Source organism: Callorhinchus milii, unplaced genomic scaffold, assembly GCF_018977255.1.
Source record: "Callorhinchus milii isolate IMCB2004 unplaced genomic scaffold, IMCB_Cmil_1.0 Scaffold2, whole genome shotgun sequence".
In the NCBI taxonomy this organism is placed as follows: Eukaryota; Metazoa; Chordata; class Chondrichthyes; order Chimaeriformes; family Callorhinchidae; genus Callorhinchus; species Callorhinchus milii.
The window spans coordinates 44,441,638-44,462,458 of NW_024704743.1; the positions used below are offsets into that span (position 1 = coordinate 44,441,638).

Genomic DNA, 20,821 nt, shown 5'->3' on the forward strand with positions numbered 1-20,821 from the left:
AGGGGGAGAGGGAGAGGGGGAGTGACGAGATCTCTATCTCCCTGTGAGGGAGTGAGTGAGGGAGTGAGTGTCAGTCAGTCAGTGTCTCGGCGCTGTGAGGGTTACACTCCCATCAGATGGGACTCACTCTTCACTGACATTGAACCTCTCACTCACTCTCTCTCTCTCTCTCTCCGCACTCTGTCTGTCTGTGTCTGTGCTCAGGTACAGATCCCCAGCCTTTGTTTTTAATATATATATATAAAATCTATAAACACACACACACACACACACACATATATATATATATACACATAAACTCTACCCGATTTGTTGGTCAGGAAGCAAAACAGCAGATCTTGGGATTTATGTTTGTGGTGTGAGGGAGGGGGAGGGGGAGGGGGGCAGTGTGGGGGTGTGGGGGGGGTCACTATTGATTGTTTTGTGTTGGTGTGTAGTGAGGGAGAGGGAGAGAGAGGGCAGTGCACAGACAGAGAGAGTTGCCGGAGTGTGAGAGCGAGTGCAGGCGGTGGAGATGTCGGATGACGACTCGAGGGCCAGCACCAGCTCCTCGTCTTCTTCTTCCTCCTCCTCCTCCTCCTCCTCCTCTTCTTCTTCTTCTTCAAGTTCCTTGCAAGCGGTGGGGAAGCAGAGCAGCGCCGCCGCCGCCATCACCACCCCCACCGCCCACCCCCACACCAACAGCCACCACCACCACCACCACCACCAGCAGCAGCAGCACAACAACAACAACAACAGCGGCGGCGGCGGCATCGCCGGCGGCACCATCACTGCTACGGGCGGCGGCAGCGACAGCAACAACAGCAACAACAGCGGCGGCGGCGGCGGCGGCAACAAGAGGAAAAGAGAAGCCAAGAGCACCATGAGCAAGAACCCCAAACTGCTCACCACCAGCGCCAAGAGGTGAGAGGGGGAGACTCCGAGCAACACTCCTCACACAGCTGATGTCCCTGTGTCTCCCCTCTCTCTCTCTCTCTCTCTCTATCCCCTCTCTCTCTTTCTCTCTCTCTCCTCCTGTCCCTCTCTCTCTCTCTCTCTATCCCCTCTCTCTCTCTCTCTCCCCTCCCTCCCTCCCTCCATTCCCTCTCTCTCTCTCTCTCTCTCTCCTCCTGTCCCTCTCTCTCTCTCTCTATCCCCTCTCTCCTCCTGTCCCTCTCTCTCTCTCTCTATCCCCTCACTCTCTCTCTCTCCCTCCCTCCCTCCCTCCATTCCCTCTCTCTCTCTCTCTCTCCTCCTGTCCCTCTCTCTATCTCTATCCCCTCTCTCTCTCCATCCCCCCTCTCTCTTTCTCTCCCTCCCTCCATCCCCCCTCTCCCTGTCCCCCCCCTCTCTCTCTCTCTCCCTCCATCCCCCCTCTCCCTGTCCCCCCCTCTCTCTCTCTCCCTCCCTCCATCCCCCCTCTCCCTGTCCCCCCCTCTCTCTCTCTCTCCCTCCCTCCATCACACCCCCTCTCCCTGTCCCCCCCTCTCTCTCTCTCTCCTCCCTCCATCCCCCCTCTCCCTGTCCCCCCCCCCCCCCCTCTCTCTCTCTCTCTCTGCCCCTGTGTCCGAGTTTGTTTAATGGCCAACAGAGAGGAGAGAGAGAGAGGAGAGAGAGAGACAGAGCTCACGGCTCATTTGCATATTAGCTAAAATGGCTTTACCCCCCACACCCCCCACCCCCACCGCCAGCCCAGGGCTGTCGGCCCCGCTCTGTGGGGGCTCGGGCTGTGGTTTGGGGGGTGGGGGGGGTTGTGTGTGTGTGTGTGTGTGGGGGGGGAGTGGGGATGGGACTGTGTGTGTGTGTGTGAGAGCTGCTGGAGCAGAGCAGTGAGGAGGGCGGCCATGTTTTTCCTCTCAGCCAGAGGTCAGACTGCTCTGCTTTCAAATGTGTGTCTGTATAAATATATATGTGTATATATATATATATATGTGTAAATTTATGTATATATATATATTTTTGACTTTCATTTAAAGTAACTCGAGCTTTTAAATCGCCAGAGATTGTGTCAGGATGCTGCTCTCTGACTTCACACACACTCTCTCTCTCTCTCACTATATATATTATATATATATTATATATTATGTATGTATGTATTTGACAGGATCCAGAAGGAGTTGGCTGATATCACGTTGGATCCGCCGCCGAACTGCAGGTTTGTTGATTTTTTTTTCGAAAAAACAACAAAACGAGAGAGAAATAATCAATAAAATGGAATTGTTTGGTTTAAGAGCACCCCTTAAAGGCAAAGGGTGAGCTCCTGGGGGCGGCGGTTTGGCCGACGGGGGGAAAAAAACACCCCAACCCACCGCCGCACTGTTGGGAGCAATGCAAAAGGGGGCTGGAGGCTGGGGGGGGCTGGGGGTGGGGGGGCTGGAGGGGCTGGGGGGCGGGGGCTGGAGGCTGGGGGCTGGAATGGGAAATTTGGGATTGGAACCAATTCGTGAATTTTCGAACAAAACTGTTGTGGCCCAGCACTGAACTTTTCCTTCGTTATTCCCAAGGGAGGGTACATGTGCCTATGAAGCTCATGGTGTTCAGTATTCCTGGTGTTTTCCATGCTGGAAATAGTGATGGATGTGCTGATGCTGATGTAAAACGTGTTGCTGATGATCAGTGGGATATTGTAAAAGTTCCTTTGAGTGTCTCAGTATTCAGGTGTGAGTGAACAGGTTCCTTATCTTTGACACCAATGGTGAGTGGTTTGATACTGGTCTGAAGTGATTTTTAAGCCATTCTTTGAAGCAGTTCTGGGTCCAGATTGTGATCCCAAATTGGCTGTAAATTGTGGCCGAGTATTGATTATTTGCATTTTAGGAATAAAGAGCTGATTAGTACACGAACCCACGTAATTATAGAAGCTTCAAAGGTTGTGTAATTTTGTTTGTATTTTCGTCCTTTAGCATGTCTGCAGTTACATTAATTTTGCAACAATTGCTCACAACATTGTCCTGGCAAAAAATGTTGAAATCACATTGGAATTTCAGGTACACTGAAGGCAAGTTTATGTAATCCAAGTGAATGTTAGGAAACTAGCTCGGAATTTAATAAGATTCAACTGCGAATACATAATTTAATAACACAGTACATTACAATCTTCTTTTGCAGCAGGATTGTTTCAAACAAATTCTAGGGTTAAACTATCATTAATAACAATTCTGTGCTGTCGTTCATACCACATGATTGCTGTGTTAATGGGAACCTCAGCACCAAGCATGCATATATTTATCAGAAATCTATGTCCAATGGCTTTGAAGAACAAGCAGTCTCAACTTGTGGTGTATTTGATCTTGAGCTGATTGAACTTTGCAAGCCTTGTTGAAACTTTATTGCAGCCTACATCACTCATTGAGAAATAACTTCATAGAAATAACTGTTACTTTTATTTCCCATTTATTTCCTCCAAAATGCACAGACATTTTGAAATAATGTTCTTGTGCCCTTCTGGGGGTAATTTGGGGGAAGGATTTTTTTTCAGAATCACGGTGACAGGCGTTTGTTAGTTGTCAAGACAAGGAGAAATAATATTACTTGCATTTGATACAGCGCCTTTTCATGTCAGGAGGATGTCTCAAAGCACTTCACAGGATATACTGTAAATTGGAATAAATGTGTATTTTTTAGGTGAACATGCAGCAAATTTGCACACAGCAAAGTCCCACAAACAGCCATGAAGTGAGTGACCAGTTTTTTGGGGAGGGTTTTGTTGGCCAGGACACAAGGAAATACTCCCTTCTCTTTTTGAATCGTGACATGGGATCTGTATCGTCCACCTGAACTTGAACTGACAGACAGGGCTTCAGTTTAACAAACATCTGATCCACAGGACAGTCTGTCAGAATCTTTTTCCTGGTTCAAGGAATGGAAGCAGCGTAATCCTCCTGGCTGGGTGGCTTTCCAGGATGGTAGCACAATCTCTCTGGTCTTGATAATCCTTTTAATTGACAAGTACGGTTGAATCTTTTTGCTCGTCATCCAAATGATAATGGCAAGTGTGCTGCAAACACCATAGCTTCTGCAGCATATGTCTGGAGAAGGTTCTAACCGTGCACATTTGTTAAGGTTTTTAGTTGTTTGTGATGCAGCCAGTTACTAGAAGCTGTACAACAATAACAAACAACAAATTCCGTTTGTATAGCACCTTTCACATCAAGAGGGTGTCCCAAGGTGCTGGATAGTCAGGGATCTGCACCGGAGCTGGTGGTTGGGATCAAGAGGCTTAGAAGGCTGGGAGGGTAAGGGTAGGAGGGTGACCGAAGGCACGGTCAAAGAGGAGGGTCTTGAGATGGATCTTGAAGGAAGCAAGGGAGGGGGCGAGGCGAAAGGACTGTGGGATGGAGTTCCAGAGTGGGGACAGAGAGGGTTGTATTGATTTCTATCACATACTTTTTTATTGTGGGCTTTGCTGGACAAATTGTATTTTGGGATAAAAATCATTAAGTCTTGACGTCTTCTAGTTGTTAGTTTGGCTCAGTCTGAGTGTATTTTTTCTAGTATTTTGGCCAACAATGGCCTCCAAATAAATTGGTTATTTGTCTCGTGGCTATTTGTGGGCCGAGGTGTGTCAACAAAATTAGTCACTACACTTGAGAATAAATGCTCCAAAGCACTTTGATGTAAGGTGCTATAAAAATGCAAGTTCTTTCTTCTAGTTAATTACTTTATTACCACCACTGTCTCGCCCCTCAGGCTGCCGAAACCCTCACACGCATTCGTCACCTCAAGGATCGACTACGGAAACTGCCTCCTTGTCGGCCTCCCCAACTCTTCCCTCCACAAGCTGCAGATCATGCAGAATTCTGCAGCTCATGTCTTCTCCCACACCAGGCACCGTGACCCCATCACCCCCACCCTCACCCGGTTCCATTGGCTCCCCATCCCTCAGAATAGAACTCAAAATCCTTGTCCTCGCTTTCAAGGTCCTCCATGGCTTTGCCCCTTCCTACCTCTCTGACCTGCTAAACTCCTATCAACCTGTCCACTCCCTCCGCCCAGCAGGCTCCAACCCGCCCTACCATCGGCGGACAGGGATTTCAGCCCTTTGGAATTCCATTCCACAATCCCTTTGCCTTGTTCCCTCCCTTACCTCCTTCAAGGCATGACTCAAGACCCTCCTTTTCGACCGTGCCTTCAGCCGCCCTCCTACCTTTCTGCCCTTGCTCAAATATCCTATCCCTCTGGCCTTCCACCCGCGAAGATCCTGAAGCAGCCGTCCAGCTGCTCCATGATCGCCTCTCCTCCGCCTTCAACTCCTTCGTCCCCCTGAAATCCAGGACCATCTCCAAACCCACCCGATCCCCCTGGTACAACAACCATCTCCTCTGCCTAAAAACCCAAACCCGGCTGCTTGAGCGCAAATGGCGGAAAACTGGCCTGACAGTTCACCAGCAACTGTGGCTCGAGCATCGCCACAGCTACCGCCATTCTTTGACACGTGCAAAAACGGCCTTCTACTCCAACATCAACTTGGAGGCTAAACACAACCCTAAAATCCTTTTTTCCACCACCCACTACCTCCTCCGTGACCCCCTCAGTCCTCCTCAATTTTCATATCAAATGCCAAGTGCGAGGAGGTCATGGAGTTCTTTTCATCTAAAATACACAACATCCGCCAGGCAGCCTCATCCACCTGCCTCTTGTCACCCACCACCATGCCCTCTCTGTGCCCCTCACCCTCCCCATCATCTGCTCCTACCACCACCCCCATCCTACACTCCTTCCTCCCTGTGGAGTCCTGTAGCTCAGTGGTTAGAGCACTTGCTTTACAAGTGAGACACCTGGGTTCAATTCCAGGCAGGGCGAAACCTTGGGCAAGTTTCCTTACTCCACACAGAGCCTAATAATAATCCCTCCAAAACAAAACAATAATAAATTGGTCATTTTCAATTCACGATTGTTTGTGGGACACTGCTGTGCGCAATTGGCTGCCGCGTTTCGCCCACAAATATACAGTCAATTCACTTCACAGTCTATTCTGTGAAGCGCTTTGAGACGTCTAGAAGACGTGAAAAGCGCTATATCAAATGCAAGATTTATTATTATTATCTCTCCCTCCTTCCTCTCACCCACCATCACCTCCATGAAACCCACCACCCGCTGCCTTGACCCCACTCCCCACCAACTTGCTGGTCACCCAGCTCCCCCTCCTCTGCCCACTACTGGCTGATGTCATGAACCAGTCCCTCCCTCCAGATCAGTCTCTGCCCCCCTCAAAACTGCTGTCATCACCCCCCTCCTCAAAGCACCTTCCCTGGATCCCTCAAACCCCAGCCACTACCGCCCCATTTCTAACCTGCCCTTCCTCGCAAAAGTTCAAGAACGCGTTGTTGCCCATCAACTCCGCGCATACCTCTTCTCCCACTCCCTCTTCGAACCCCTCCAGTCTGGTTTCCGTCCTGCCCACAGTACAGAGATTGCGCTAGTGGAAGTCACAAATGACATCCTCTCTATCTGTGACCAGGGCTTCCTCTGCCTCCTTGTCCTCCTGGATCTCTCCGCCGCGTTCGACAGAGTCGATCACTCATTCTCCTCCACCGCCTCCTCTGTCATCCACCTCAGTGGGACTGCACTCGCTTGGTTTGAGTCCTACCTCACAAACTGTCAGCAGTACATCTGCATAAACGGCTTCTCCCTCTCTCATCCGGTCACCTGCGGGGTATCCCAAGGATCCATCCTTGGCCCCCTCCTCTTTCTGATCTACATGCTCCCTCTTGGGGATGTCATCCGCAGACATGGGGTACATTTCCACATGTATTCGGACGACACCCAACTCTATTTTTCCACCTCTCTTTGCAATCACCAGTCCCCTGATGTTCTGTCAGCCTGCCTGTCAGACCTCAGGGGCTGGATGAGCGCAAATTTCCTTCAGCTGAACGTTGACAAGACGGAAGCCATACTCTTTGGCTCTCGTCAACGTCTAAAATCTCACAGTTCTCACCTCCTCCACCTACCCGACCTCCCCCTAAAACTCTCCAAACCCATACGCTACCTAGCTGTCAACTTCGACCCCCAATTATCCTTCCTCTCCCACTCCGGTCCCTCACCAGCACCGCTTTCTTTCACCTCCGATGCATCGCCCGTCTCCGCCAATACCTCTCTCCGATAGCCGCTGAAACCCTGGTCCATGCCTTGGTCACCTCTCGGCTGGACTGTTGAAACTCCCTTCTCACCGGCCAACCCTCCACTACCATCCATAAAATCCAGATTATTCAAAACTCTGCCGCCCGCATTCTCGCCCGCATTCTCACCCGCACCAACCTCCGCTCTCCAATCACCCCAGTCCTTGCCAGACTGCACTGGCTGCCTGTCCCAGAGAGGATCGATTTAAAGATCCTCACCCTTGTCTTCAAATCCCTCCACTCCTCTGCACCCTCCTACTTCTCTGACCTCCTCTCTCCTCAAAACAATCCCCGTTGCTTTCGTTCCTCCGGGTCTGGCCTCCTCCTTGTCCCTCAAATCTTCCGCTCCACCCTTGACAACTGAGCCTTCAGCCACTATGTCCCGAGGCTCTGGAACTCCCTTCCTCACTCCCTTCGCCTCACCCCCTCTCTTCCTATTTTCAAGCCTCTGCTGAAGACCTTTCTTTTGGACCGCGCCTTTGGTCACCTTCCTCCCCCTCTCCCTGGGATGGCCCCGGGATATGTTACTGTGAAGTGTTCTGAGACCCCGTCCGGCGTGGAGGGCACTATATAAATCCAAGTTGTTGTTGTTATTCCTCATCCCACTCCTGCTCCCCCCCCAACTCCCCACACTCGGGTCCTGATTCCTGATTGTTCAGCGCCTTGGGACATCCTCCCGATGTGAAAGGTGCTTTACAAATGTAATTTTGCTGTTGTAGTAGTAATAATAATAATCCTTGCGTTTGCTTTTCATATCAGGAGGATATTTCCATTTCACCAGGATTTACTGTAAAGTGTGACTGTATATGTAGGTAAACACGGCAGTCGATTTGAGCACAGCAGTGTTCCACAAACAGTCATAAAGTGAATTACCAATTTTATCTTTGGGATTATCAACTAGAATAGTGCCATGGGTTCTTTAATGTCCACCATAAAATCACAGGATAAACTGTAAAGTTTAGTGTATTTTGAAGTGAAATTGTGTATTGAAAGTAGAAATAAAAGATCACAGCTTGGAGTGAAAATAAATGCAAGATTGTGTTTGATTTAGACATTTAGTTCTGTAATGTATACCGAATTCTTGTCTGATGGACATTTTGAGAATATTGTAATTGATGTAAAGTAGGTGAAAACGATTATCGTTCTGAATTTGTCTTGTCAATGGATTTCTTGAGAATACCTCTTTTATATGGGAGATAATATATTTTACCTACCTGCTTCCACTTGGGTGTTAGTTGCATTCTCGCCTCTGACCCAGCGCCTTGCGACATCCTCCCGACGTTAAAGGCACTATGCAAACGTAATTTTGTTGTTGTTGAGTTAGAAGGTTTGTGGAATTAAGACTCGCATCTGAATGTTGAGCGGATGCAATGTTAAGGAGTGGATTTATAGAGGTGCTGTCCTTTAGTCGAGACCATCCGACTCCTAATGAAAGCATGTTTATTGCATTGGCCTCTTCCAATCAGTCTGGACTGAATTCAAAGTCCCAATGTGGGTAAGAGTGTTACCATCTCGGCCAGGATAACACACCTGCTGAGCAAGGACATGAGAGAAGTTGAGAAAAATTGGTTTGGTAGTGAAGTATGGATTTGAAATTATGAGATATTTTTGTGGAAGAAGAGAACAAAAGGTGGAGGGAGTTCAGTTCCACAGTCTTGTGGCCGTTGGAAAGAAGGTTTGAAGGAGCAGTGGTGTTAAAGCACTAAAATTGATCTTGGTAATCCCCACAATAAGGAAAGAGCAGCTGTGGTTCCCAATACTGTTTGTTATTCAGCGAATCATGTTGCAAAGAGATCTGTGTAGAAATTGGGTGACAAACCAAGACTGTCTCAGCTGTTATGTTCTCCAAAGTCAAATGGGCCATAGATGCTCAAAGTCTATGTTCACGTGTGGAGGATGCATAGTAGCAGAGAACTTTCTTTGCCAGCAGATCTGGAAGCATATCTCAGTGCACGTTGGTATTTGGCGAGAGGTGTAGTATGGTGGGTTGGGGGAGACTTTGGAGAAGAAAAGTGATTTTCAGTAGTAAAACTTTTCTATTTTTTCAGCAAATTCCACTGTTAACCAGCACTCTTGCGGTTTGGATTAGCAGGGGTTCTTCCTTGAGGGAATTGGATGAGAGGAATCTTTGCGCCAAAATTAAAGATTAAATAATAAAGTGGAATCATAAAGACCTCATTAATATATGTAATACTTGAAAGAAAATCAACTCCATCCAAACTGTGGGGAAGCTAGAGCTGTAAATGTAATGTGTGTTGCGCAGATATTTTTGGTGGCTGGCAGTGGGAACATTGCAAGTCAGAGAGAGAGGTTAATGGCATAATAAAACCCAGATATTTTCCTGATGTGAAATAAGCACAGGAAGTTATATAAATTGAGATTAGTGAATTTATAAATCCTGTGAATGAGAAACCCTTTGACTCACAAATCAGTAACATATTTCGTCAACGCCTGGAAACCAATGGATGTGATAACAGAAGTCAAACATCATGGCATGGTTATTATGAATTTAAAATGCAAATATTTAATTTGTAGTCATTTGGTGGAAATATTTTAATAGTGCAGTCCAATCTAGTTGCTGTGCAACACTTGGTGTGAATCATTGCTGCATAGCTGAAAAATCCTATAAATAGTGTGGCTGAATAAAGCATGATTACTTTAAAGTGAAGGTTTCAGTATTCATTGTTTCAGATTATTCCATCACTGAGGACATATCCTTTTTTCACCCTTCCTCCTTTGGGAGTCCTCCTTTCTCCTTTGGGAGAGATTGGAAACTATGTACAAAATATTTAGATTCACTTAGAAAGGCTGCGTTGAGGCGTTTCATTTGGGTTCTCGAGGCACGGGTGACATTGATTCCCAGTTTGATATGTTTATACTCAAATAAGAGTGGACGACTGGAAAATCAGACAGCATATCTCATGAAACTCTAGTGTTTTCTTTTCAAAAATGTTAACCAGTTGCTCCAAAAGAGCACTGGAGCCTCTGTTGGAAAATTAGATTTTAAATCCTATTCTCTACTGGCAATGGATTCGATCATAGAACGTTACAGCACAGAAATAGACTGTTTGGCCCATAACGTTTGCACTGGTGTTTTCTCCACATGAGCTAACAAATAGAGTCACACTCTCTTGTTCGCTCCATATTATCGTTTAATATTCCCGATTATTAAACACGCATCAAATTCCCCTTTGAAAGAAGTTATGGACTCTGCTTCAACAAAGCTTCAACAATTTCCCATTTCAACCAGCCTCTACGTAACAATTTTTTCTCTTGGACAATCTTAAGTTTGTGCCTGCTCTTAATTGATTCATTGCCCAGTGGAGACAATCTATTACTGTTTGCCAATAGCTTGTATACCCTGTGTTTGGGCTTCCTTAGCTGTGAGCTGACCTTTCAAATGAAGCAATTCACAGTAGTGAAAGTTCTTCATATTCCTCATTATATCCAATGAGCTTAAACACTACTTATAACCCATAATAATGTCACAGCTGTAAGATAGTCTTGATGTGCATTGATTGTGTGAATGCTTAATGAGTTTCTGACTCAGACTATCCTGAAAGTGTGACTGAAAATGAGAATGTGTTTGTAACTGGTGCAAGTGATAATCTTATGAAGACGATAGGCAAAAGGCAGTTCTCGATTGGAGAATCCTAGCTGCAGTTATGCAGCAAGTGTTGATCCAGCATGCCTGCCCTCCCTCAGGGACTCCACCAAACTTAAGCGAACTCCGGGTATCATTCATTTGCTGCAGTAAACTTTGGAGACGAGTTTTCATTGAGGAAGATGAGCAAACAGTACAGATAACATCTCACAAAATCCAGATTAACTACAGTGCTTTCCTGGGGGTAATCCTTCAAAAAGAGATGTATAAATAATAATTTGGTCACTCAATCCCGACTGTTTATGGTATACTGTGGAGTCCTGTAGCGTAGTGGTTAGACCACTCGCAAGCGAGAGGCGAGAGGCCCTGGTTCGATTCCTGGTAGGGTGAAACGTTGGACCACATGCTTCTGTTTACCAAGCGGTGAGTAGGAACCCCCGGTTGTTAGTCAATTGGCAGGTTCAATTTCCGGGGGTAGTAATTCCTTCAAAAAAAAATAAACCAGTCACTCAACCCACGACTGTTTGTGGGACATTGCTGTGCGCAATTGACTGTTGCGTTTTCCCCTCAAAATATACAGTTAATTCACATTACAGTATATTATGTAGGGCGCTTTGAGACATCTCGAAGATGCGATAAGGCGCTATATCAAATGCGAGGATCATTATTATTATTAAACCTGCCTCATTCTTTTAATTGGAATCAATGAAAACAAACATGTGTCGAGTCAGTGCCTGATGTGGTGCTGTGCCATGCAGATCAGGAAGTTAGGTAGGATATGAGCTGAGTTAGCAGATCGTACCTCAGATGGCAGAAAAAAACACTGTAGTTTGCCTTAATGAGAATAGGCTTAGTAGAGAGGAAGGAGGAAGAGATTGGGGTTCCTGCTCCTGACCATTAAATAGTGACTCTTGCAAGAAAGATTTGTGCATGAACACTCCTTTAGTGCTACAGTGAACTCCTGTAGCACAGTGGTAAAGAAATATTATTATTAAATTTAAAATAGTTCAAAGTTGTGATTGTAGGATGGTAGGAGCCTGTAGCATTGTAGTTAAAGCACTTGCTTCACAAGCAAGAGGACCCAGGTTGGATTCCCGGGCAGTGTGATACCTTAGGCAAGTTTCCTTACTCCACACGCCTCTGCTTACCTAGCAGTAAGAAGGAACCCAGTTGTTAGATCTCTCTGGGGGTAAAAATCCCTACAAATAAATAAATAGTGTGGTCACTCAATCCACGACTGTTTGCGGGAAATTGCTGTGCACAATTGGATGCCGTTTATTGCCCACAAAATATAGTCAATTCACTTTGCAATATATTCAGTGAAGCGCTTTGAGACGTCTCAACGTTATAGTAAGGTGCTATATCAAATGCAAGGATTATTATATGGTATCATCCTCAGCTGTGATACTTCTATCACACAATTGTTGAACACTTTGGTCAACATAAGCGTCAAATGCCCATCTCCCCCTTTCTTGCTAGGATCCACTTACTTCTACAGATTGACTTCAAGATCCTAACTCTCATCTACAAATCCCCCATGCTCGCCCTCTCCGTTTGACAAATTGATGCATGTTTCTCACCCTTTTCGCCTCAACTATTGACAGTTATGCCTCTGGCCACTATACCACAACCCTCTGGAACTCCCTCCGAAAATCATCCCCAAAACACCTCCCTATCGGTCCTTAAAAGCATCTTTAAAATTCTCCCAAAAATCTATTTCTTCGGTCATGATTACAGTGACCATCTTCCTTCTACACACTCCCTCCCTGCTCGATAGCTGGTACCATTTCAGTAATTTTCTCAAGTCGTTTCTCTATGTGAAAAGCAATATATAAAGGCAAGTTGTTGTTGGTGTTTTGTTTGACAAACTGATCACTTGGCAACACCTGTAGAACTATCATTTCATGCCTTAGAGCCTTCAGGGGAGAAGATGATCAACAGCCGATCATAACCAGCTCACAATCATGTCCAGAATCTCAGGTTTCAAACTAAAGTAATGTGCCACTCAATCTACACGTGTGATTTATGCCATCTGTAGGATCATATATCTACCTGTATGATGTGTATACGAGCAAGGACTTATAGAGCTAAGAAAAAGTGGGAAATTGGTGTCTCCCTGACCTATTTTTCTTTCTGTACTGAAGTGGTTTAACAAAGACAATGGGGGAAGGGGGGAATTCATGCATACAATAATACTTGTGCCTCGTTTATCAGGAATAGCTGGCAGATTGTGATCTGCAATAGAATTTTTTTTCATATCAAAGGTCCTATGTAAATATAAGTCCTTGTTGGAGAGATAGCTACCAATGCTCGTTGCATGGATGTAAGTAAATTCAAATGAGAACTGTTCATAATAGGTCATATTGTGAACAAGACTGATGACCTCCTGATTGTCTCGCGCCAGCGCCTCAGCACCGCAGACTCTGGCAGCATCAACCTCCACGGTTGCTCACTACAACTCACCAAACCAGTCAGGAACCGAGGTGTCTTGTTCAACCCTCAACTGTCCTTTCTTCCCCACATTCAAGCCATGACCCGCTCTGCCTTCCCTCACCTCCATAACATCGCCCGACTCCGCCACTACCTCACCCCTCAGGCCCTGAAACTCTTGTTCATGCCTTCATCACCTCCAGGCTCAACTATGCAAACGCCCTGCTTGTCGGCCTTCCCAACTCCTCCCTCCACAGGCTGCAGATAATCCAGAGCTCTTGCAGCCCGTGTATTCTCCTGCACCAAACTCCGTGACCCCATCTCCCCCACTCTCACCTGACTCCACTGGCTCCCTATCCTTCAGAGGATCCAGTTCAAGATCCTGGTCCTCGCATACAAGGCCCTCCATGGCCTCGCCCCACCCTACCTCTACGACCTCCTAACCTCCTACCAACCCACTCGTTCCCTCTGCTCAGCCGGCTCTGGCCTGCTCCAGGTCCCCGACCCACCATTGACGGGAGAGCCTTCAGCCACTCTGCCCTCAAACTCTGGAATTCCATCCCCCAGTTGCTCTGCCTCGTCCCCTCCTTAGCCTCCTTCAAGTCCCGTCTCAAGACCCTCCTCTTCGACAGACCATGCCATCGGCCACCCCCCCCCCACCCCTCCTTTACCCCCGGCCCCCCCAACCCCAGCTCGGGTCTGAAATGCTGTACTCTGTCCAGCGCCTTGGGACGTCCTCCTGACGTGAAAGGCGCTATACAAATGTAATCGTGTTGTTGTTATCTTAATGTACCTCCCATGACATGTGGAGTGCTTTCACATGGTACTAGGTGACTGTAAATTTGGTATCTTCAAGATCAGTAAGATTTGTCAGATGGGGTAAGTAGAACTGGAACCGAGAGCTTACAGTGATTCATTTGTTTTGGCTCTGTTGTGAATGTCTTCTGTGCCATAATATTTGCTGCACAATTGTGGTTAGGCTGATGAATTGATGATGTGCCTTTATGGGCTGTTTGTATCTGACTCAATTCTTGCGGGTTGAAGCCAACAGTGTTAGTCTTGGGTTTGTTACTACTGCTGATAATAGCAGTCAAACTTTATTTCTCCCTTCTTGCAATTTTTCCCCCTTGGAAACTGTAATTAAATTGCAGAGATGTAGGGAACATTTATAAAGCTGGAATATATTACGTTTGAAGCTTGAACCAGGATGTGTCGTAAGGAAACTTTAGAAAACGATATGCAAGTAATTATACTTTTTATTTTAATATAAACAGAATTGAAATCATTTGCAATCTTGCTGTACATTTGATTGAGACTTTTAGTCTTGTCATTTCGTCATGCTGTCTGTCCTCAATTACAGTCCACTGTACTGTGCTTAATTGACAGCTGAGTTTTCAGCTGTTTTAGCTTCTTCTCGTATTACTGTCAGTTTTCCAGAGTTCTCCCTGTTCCCTCTTGTCCTGAGGATAATGACTGCTGGGTTACAATTCCAGGGTACTTGCAGGTTTCTAGTACTTTGCCCATGTTATCTTAGATAGTAAAATCCTGAGAGTCAGAGCCAAACCCAATACTGTTCTTGCCTAATGTACTATCTATCCAATGTGTTACTTGATAGCAATGTCAGGAGCAGCCATAGCTGATTGATTTATTTGATATATTTAATCCTTCTGAGCCTGAGAACACTGAGGTCAATTGTAGTCCTCCCATGTCCAAGATCATGTAACCTGTCATAGACCAAAGATTAATCTGGGAATCTAGTCTGTATGGCTTTAAAGTCATTGTGGGAGCAATATGAAAATATTTCATAACCAGAACAGGTTAGAAAATATGTAAATTTTAAGCCTTTGTATAAAAGAGCATGGTTATATGAAATCTTTTTTGAAGCATTCAAAAGAATGTTTCCTGTAGTGGTGATTATGAGCATCAGTCCTGACATTAAGACGCTTCTGAAAATGGTATTGTACTGCTGCCTTTGTAAAATTCCATCATTAGTGGAGGATTTCCAGCCAAGGCCACTTCGAAGTGGTGATCTTGCAGCAATAAAGAGGTTTGCTGACTGCACTGTAACTTGCTACTCGGCAACTGCAAACCTCTTTGTATTGCATTAGTGCAAGTTACAAAAGTGCACTCTCTATATTTAGATATATTGGTAGATTGTGAACCGAGCCACCCGGTAATGTGTCTGTTCAGACTGTGGCCGCAGCACATTGTTCAGGGGTGATGAATGGGCACCTGTATGTAACTTTGCTTCTATCTAAGAATTTATAGGTTATTCCTCCCCACCCCACCCACACACGTACACACACACTCATATAAAAAGAACACTGGCATGAGCATCCAATATAACCAGCCCCATCTTGAATGCTGCACTTGCCTTATGTAATACTGGCATCGTAAATATTGTGACGAGCACCAATCATTAGCAGTGATTCATGCAGTGCGTACAGAATAAACTCTGACCAGGAGTGGGTCCAAGGAAGTAGTGGAATTGGCTTTTTGTTGCAGATTCCCACTGCTGCAAGACCAAAGCAGGTTAATGAAAAGCCCAAAGATTGCCAGACCTCTGACGGTTTACGTCATGTATACAATCTACTGTTTTTGTTCTGTGCTCATGGTTTGCAGTTCAATGTTTTGTATTTCCTGTTGTGAGTGAATACTGTCGAACAGATAATTGGGTGTAACAGTGCCGTGACTTGGGTAAATTAGGTGGAGATTAGGGGTTTAAGACAGGGTGGTTAAATGAGGTGATGGATTTTGATAGGAATTGAAACTGTGTAATGCAGTCCTCCCTTGTACTGGCAAGCACTGTTCTGTTGCATTTTTGTGATAAACACATTTCTGCCTCCCTTCTGTCACACTTCTGCTACCAATTGCAGCATGTTACTACAAAATATTCTAGTGTTGGCCTCAGTTATGGTAATAGAATTTATGGCTGAATCAGTGAAGTAATGAAATAGTCCTACAGCTTAGTGGTTAGAGCACTCGTCTCGCAAGCGAGAGGACCTGGGTTTGATTCCCGGCAGGGCGAAATGTTGGGCAAGCTTCCTTACTCCACACGCCTCTGTTTACCTAGCGGTAAGTAGCAACCCGGTTGTTAGTCGATTGGTGGATCACATTTCTAGGGGTAATAATTCCTTCAAAATAAATAAAAATAATTTGGTCATTCAACCCACGACTGTGGGACACTGCTAAATGCATTTGGTTGCTACATTTCACCCACAAAATATAGTAAATTCACTTTACAGTATATTCTGTGAATCGCTTTGAGACATTTTGAAGAAGTGATAAAGGGTTGCTATATCAGATGCAAGGATTATAATGCATGCCTGTGCCCTCTTGGTTGACCGATGGATGACGTAAGAATGATGACAAAATGAGATAAATAAATTGGGAGGAATCCCATTCTATTGAATGTTGTAAGTGAGGGTGGTACTGTAGAGACAATGTCCTGTAGCCTTGAGGTCTAGGTGTGGTTTACTTGTTGTTATAGACAGCAATATGTGAGATGTCTGCTATTGCCTTATTTTTTGCAGTCTTTGCTATACCACACTAGTTTCATATGACGGTTTACAGCAAAATTCGTCTGCAAATACTACTGTGGAGGGGCTTCCATGATTCAATACAGGTTTGACTGAAATGACATTTTTGCATTTGACAATGATTCTGTGTAGTCTTAAGTTGGATTTCATTGAAACTATTTAAATCTGGAATATTTAACTTGGCCTTTTCCTCCATGCTTCAAGGTCCATCTCAAATCTTCCTCTTTGATTGCACTTTCACCATCTTTAGCCTTTCACTCCTGCACCCCCTTAGCCCCCACCCCCAGCTTGGGTGCAAATTTTAGACTATCGAGTGCCTTGGGATGTTCACCTGATGTGAAAGGCGCTATCTAAACAAAAGTTTGTATTTTATATCCTATGAAGCAAGCACTTTGAGGAGTCCTCCTGACTTGAAAGACACTATATCAAAAGGAAGGATTATTACTTATTATACAATCCAAATTTACATTTATATACCACCTTTCACTTCAGGGGGACGTCCCAAAGTGCTTGACACTGCTGGCTGTGGTAGAGAGCCGAGGGGAATATTTATCATTAAACAGATTTGTCTGGAAAGAAACTGTTCATTCAGTGTGATACTTGGATCTTTGCGAAGCATGTTTGTTTGCAACGAGAGGTGCTGACTTTCATATGCATACAGTAAAAATTTTTGCAAGGCCCAAAACGACTTCTTTGTAATCAGGGTCCAGAGATGTTTTCCCTTCAAACTCGTGTGATTAGATCTTACTTGTGTGAATTCTTGCTTTGAATCACCTATAAAAAAGATTTAATGCCATATTTTGTGTAAAAGTTAAATAGCAACCTAATAACTGTTTCAGGCTGCCATAGAACATGACTCCATCTACCCAATTTCCCCCAAGATCCCTTCAACACATATTCATTTCATACCTAATAACAGCAAATCCATTTAAATTCCAGGAACATATCCAGTTCTTTTTGACTCGAGTACTAGAAATTCTGGCCTAACACAATGTGTCCTGTCATGTGCGGGCGACTTATTAATCTTGCGGAGCTTCAGTCAAATACAATGAGCAGAATGTGTCTGAGACAGAAATGAACAGGAATATTGCCAAATCTTGACATTGTTTAAATACGAGAATAATTGATCTCCCAAAAGCAAATATGTGTAAAATGCTCAGTGTTGATGACCTGACAAACACAGATTATTTGTCAGGTCATCAACACGGAAGCACAGGAGCAGCACATTTGACCACACAGCTGAGCCCGTTATTCTGGTCCATTTCATTAATATAAATTACAAACAAAAAAAAATGGCAAGTTCAGCTGCTCAATTTGATAATTGTAAATTATATATTAACAGATATAAGCAGTTTTAACAGATATTTCATTCGATTTTGCTTTTTTAATTATTTTGTAGTGCACAGAAATTAACATGAGTAATTTCTGTAATATTATTTCTGTTTCTTTGCCAGTTTTTTCCAGCCTCCTCTGAAGTTGTTTTGCATTTTCTTCCCTTAATTTCCTGAAAGGATATTGTTTCATTAGCATGTTAATAATGATAATTATTGTCCTGGTAATCAATAAAGTGCTTATACTGCACTTCATAAGATTTACTGTGCAGTGTCTGTGTATTTATCAATGAACATGGCTATCAATTTGATCGCATCAATGTCCCATAAACAGCCAAGAACAACAGCAAAGTTACATTTATATAGCACCTTTCATATCCTAAGAGCTGGACAGTTCTTATACCTGAGCTGAGGGTGGGAGCAGAGGGTGTGGGAGGGGGGAAGATGACTGAAGGTGTGGTCAAAGAGGAGGTTTTTGAGGTGGACCTTGAAGGAGGCGAGGGAAGGGGTGAGGCAAAGGGACTTGGATTCAGTTCTAGAGAGCGGGAGCAGAAGCACTGCAAGCCCGACTGCTGATGGAGATGTGAAGCAGGCCAGTGCCCACTGAGCAAAGGGAGCGGGTGAGTTTGTACAGTTTGAGAAGGTCACAGAGGGAGGGTGGTGCAAGACTATTGAGGGATTTAAAGGTTAGGACGAGGATCTTGAACTCTTATCGGCTGGGAGATGGGGAGCCAGGGAGATACGCGGGTGATAGGCTCGTAGAACCCAGGGCTGGAAAGGACAAGGGCTACAGAGTTCTGGATAGTCTGCAGCCCTTCAGCGGTAATAGTCAGCCCGTCTGCTGAGCAGAGATGGATGTGAATTAGGGTCTCGGTAACCCTCGAGGGGAGAAGTAGTGGCCGAGGCAGGTAATGTTACAGAGGTTTGGGAAAGCTGAGTGAGGTTTAGAGGACTGTTGGGATTCGAACCAAGACACAGAGGTTCCGCAATGGCTCCGCGAGGTGGAGTGTGTGTCCATGTCGATTGATGCTGTCAGAGCCTGAGGTGAGAAGGTGCTGACAGGAGCCAAGCAGACCCAGACAGACCACTGCGTTTCAGTGATGTGTGGAAAAAATCACAAGAAGCACTTCTGATGACGCTTGCTTCACAAAAGTGCCTTTTGTGACACAGAGTAACTGTGCTTCCTACACACACTGCACATGCTACAACATAGAGGAAGTGATGTACGTGACGATTGACTACACAGAGGGCGGCTATTTTTTCAGCACGGGAGTACAGCTGATCAGTGCCAGAAGCCCTGACTCAGATCAGCACAGAGCAGGGATCAAGCCTGGGACAACATGGGGATTAAATCAAAGAATATTCAGGGCAATTTGTGTGTTTCAACTGCTCTGAATATTCTTTAATATAATTCCCATGTTATGAATAATAGTGGCAGCTCCCAAGTGCTCTAGCAGCATGATCACCGCGTGGCCACCAATGAAAGCGCTCACAACGTAAGCAGCGTTCTCTCCAGGGACCCATCTGTATTTCATAAAGTCATGAGATTTGGGGGCTCCGATGAGATTTCAGGAGACCCTAATGCATGAGTGCAATGTTTTCATTTCCCATACCCGATACCGTTGTGGCCTTTTTGAGTGAGATTGTGAGTCACGCGCATTAAAACCTGTATTGAGACTCCTCCTGACTAACTTCAGATTAGGCTCTTTCAACCGTGGAGCAACCTTTGTGCTGTCAATCTGAGTTGGATTCAAGACATGTTTTCCTAGGTAAAAAGGCACCTTGTTAATACAATACAAATATGGGGAAATTAGCGTAAAAGCATTTCCTATCCCAAAAATAGAGAAAGAAATAATGAAACATTGAAGAAATGTCTGGGCTTGCACGTGGGTGACGTATTTGAAATTGCATATCGTAAAAATCCTTACATTTCATACATTGCCTTATGTCAGAGAACTTCACAGGATACACTGTAAACTGGTATGATTATGTTTTGTAGGTGAATTTGTTGCCGTGTTACACAAACAGCCATGAAGTTAGTGACCAGGGAAATACCTTTTTTTAATAGTGGATGCAGTGGGATCTTTACATCCATTTGGACAGTAAAAAGAAAATGTTCTTCTGATGTCCTGGTCAACAATGCCCCAAATAAATGTAGTTATTCACTTTACGGCTGTTTGTGGGACATTGCTTTGTGCAAATTGGTTGCTGCTTCACCCACAAAACATTCAATTTGAAACGCTTTGAGACGTCCTCCTGACGTGAAAGGTGCTATACCAATGTAACGTAATAATTAATATTGTTATTATCTTCTAGTAAAGTTTGATCGAACATGCACAGCAAGCATGTATTTAATAATAATAATAATAATAATAATAATAATCCTTGCATTTGATATAGCGCTTTTCACGTCGGGAGGACGTCCCAAAGCGCTTCACAGAACACACTGTAAAGTGAATTGACTGTATATTTGTGGGCGAACGCGGCAGCCAATTGCGCACAGCAATGTCCCACAAACAGTCGTGGATTGAAAATGACCAATTTATTATTGTTTTGGTTTTGGAGGGATTATTATTAGGCGTGTGGAGTAAGGAAACTTGCCCAAGGTTTCGCCCTGCCGGGAATTGAACTCAGGTCTCTAGCTTGCAAAGCGAGTGCTCAACCACTGAGCTACAGGACTCCAACTTGCAGCATTTGAATATTTGGTGCTTCTCTTATTTGTAGATGTATTTTAAACCTTTGTCAGCATGGTCCCTATTTACATTCTCGTGCTCTTTAGCCACCTGGCGGACCAGGTGCCCGGTCTCTGTGATTACTTTT

General features: G+C 44.9%; 1 protein-coding gene across 1 annotated transcript in view; it reads left to right on the forward strand.

Moving 5' to 3' along the window:
- Window positions 1-411: 411 nt before the first annotated feature.
- Window positions 412-20,821, forward strand: part of LOC103179943 (ubiquitin-conjugating enzyme E2 E1) — a 68,484-nt gene continuing 48,074 nt past the window's right edge. The window contains exons 1-2 of the mRNA XM_042332285.1: window positions 412-903; window positions 2,084-2,134. Of these exons, the coding sequence (XP_042188219.1) occupies window positions 515-903; window positions 2,084-2,134 (440 nt within the window). The 5' untranslated portion in view covers window positions 412-514. The remainder of the gene's footprint in view (window positions 904-2,083; window positions 2,135-20,821) is intronic.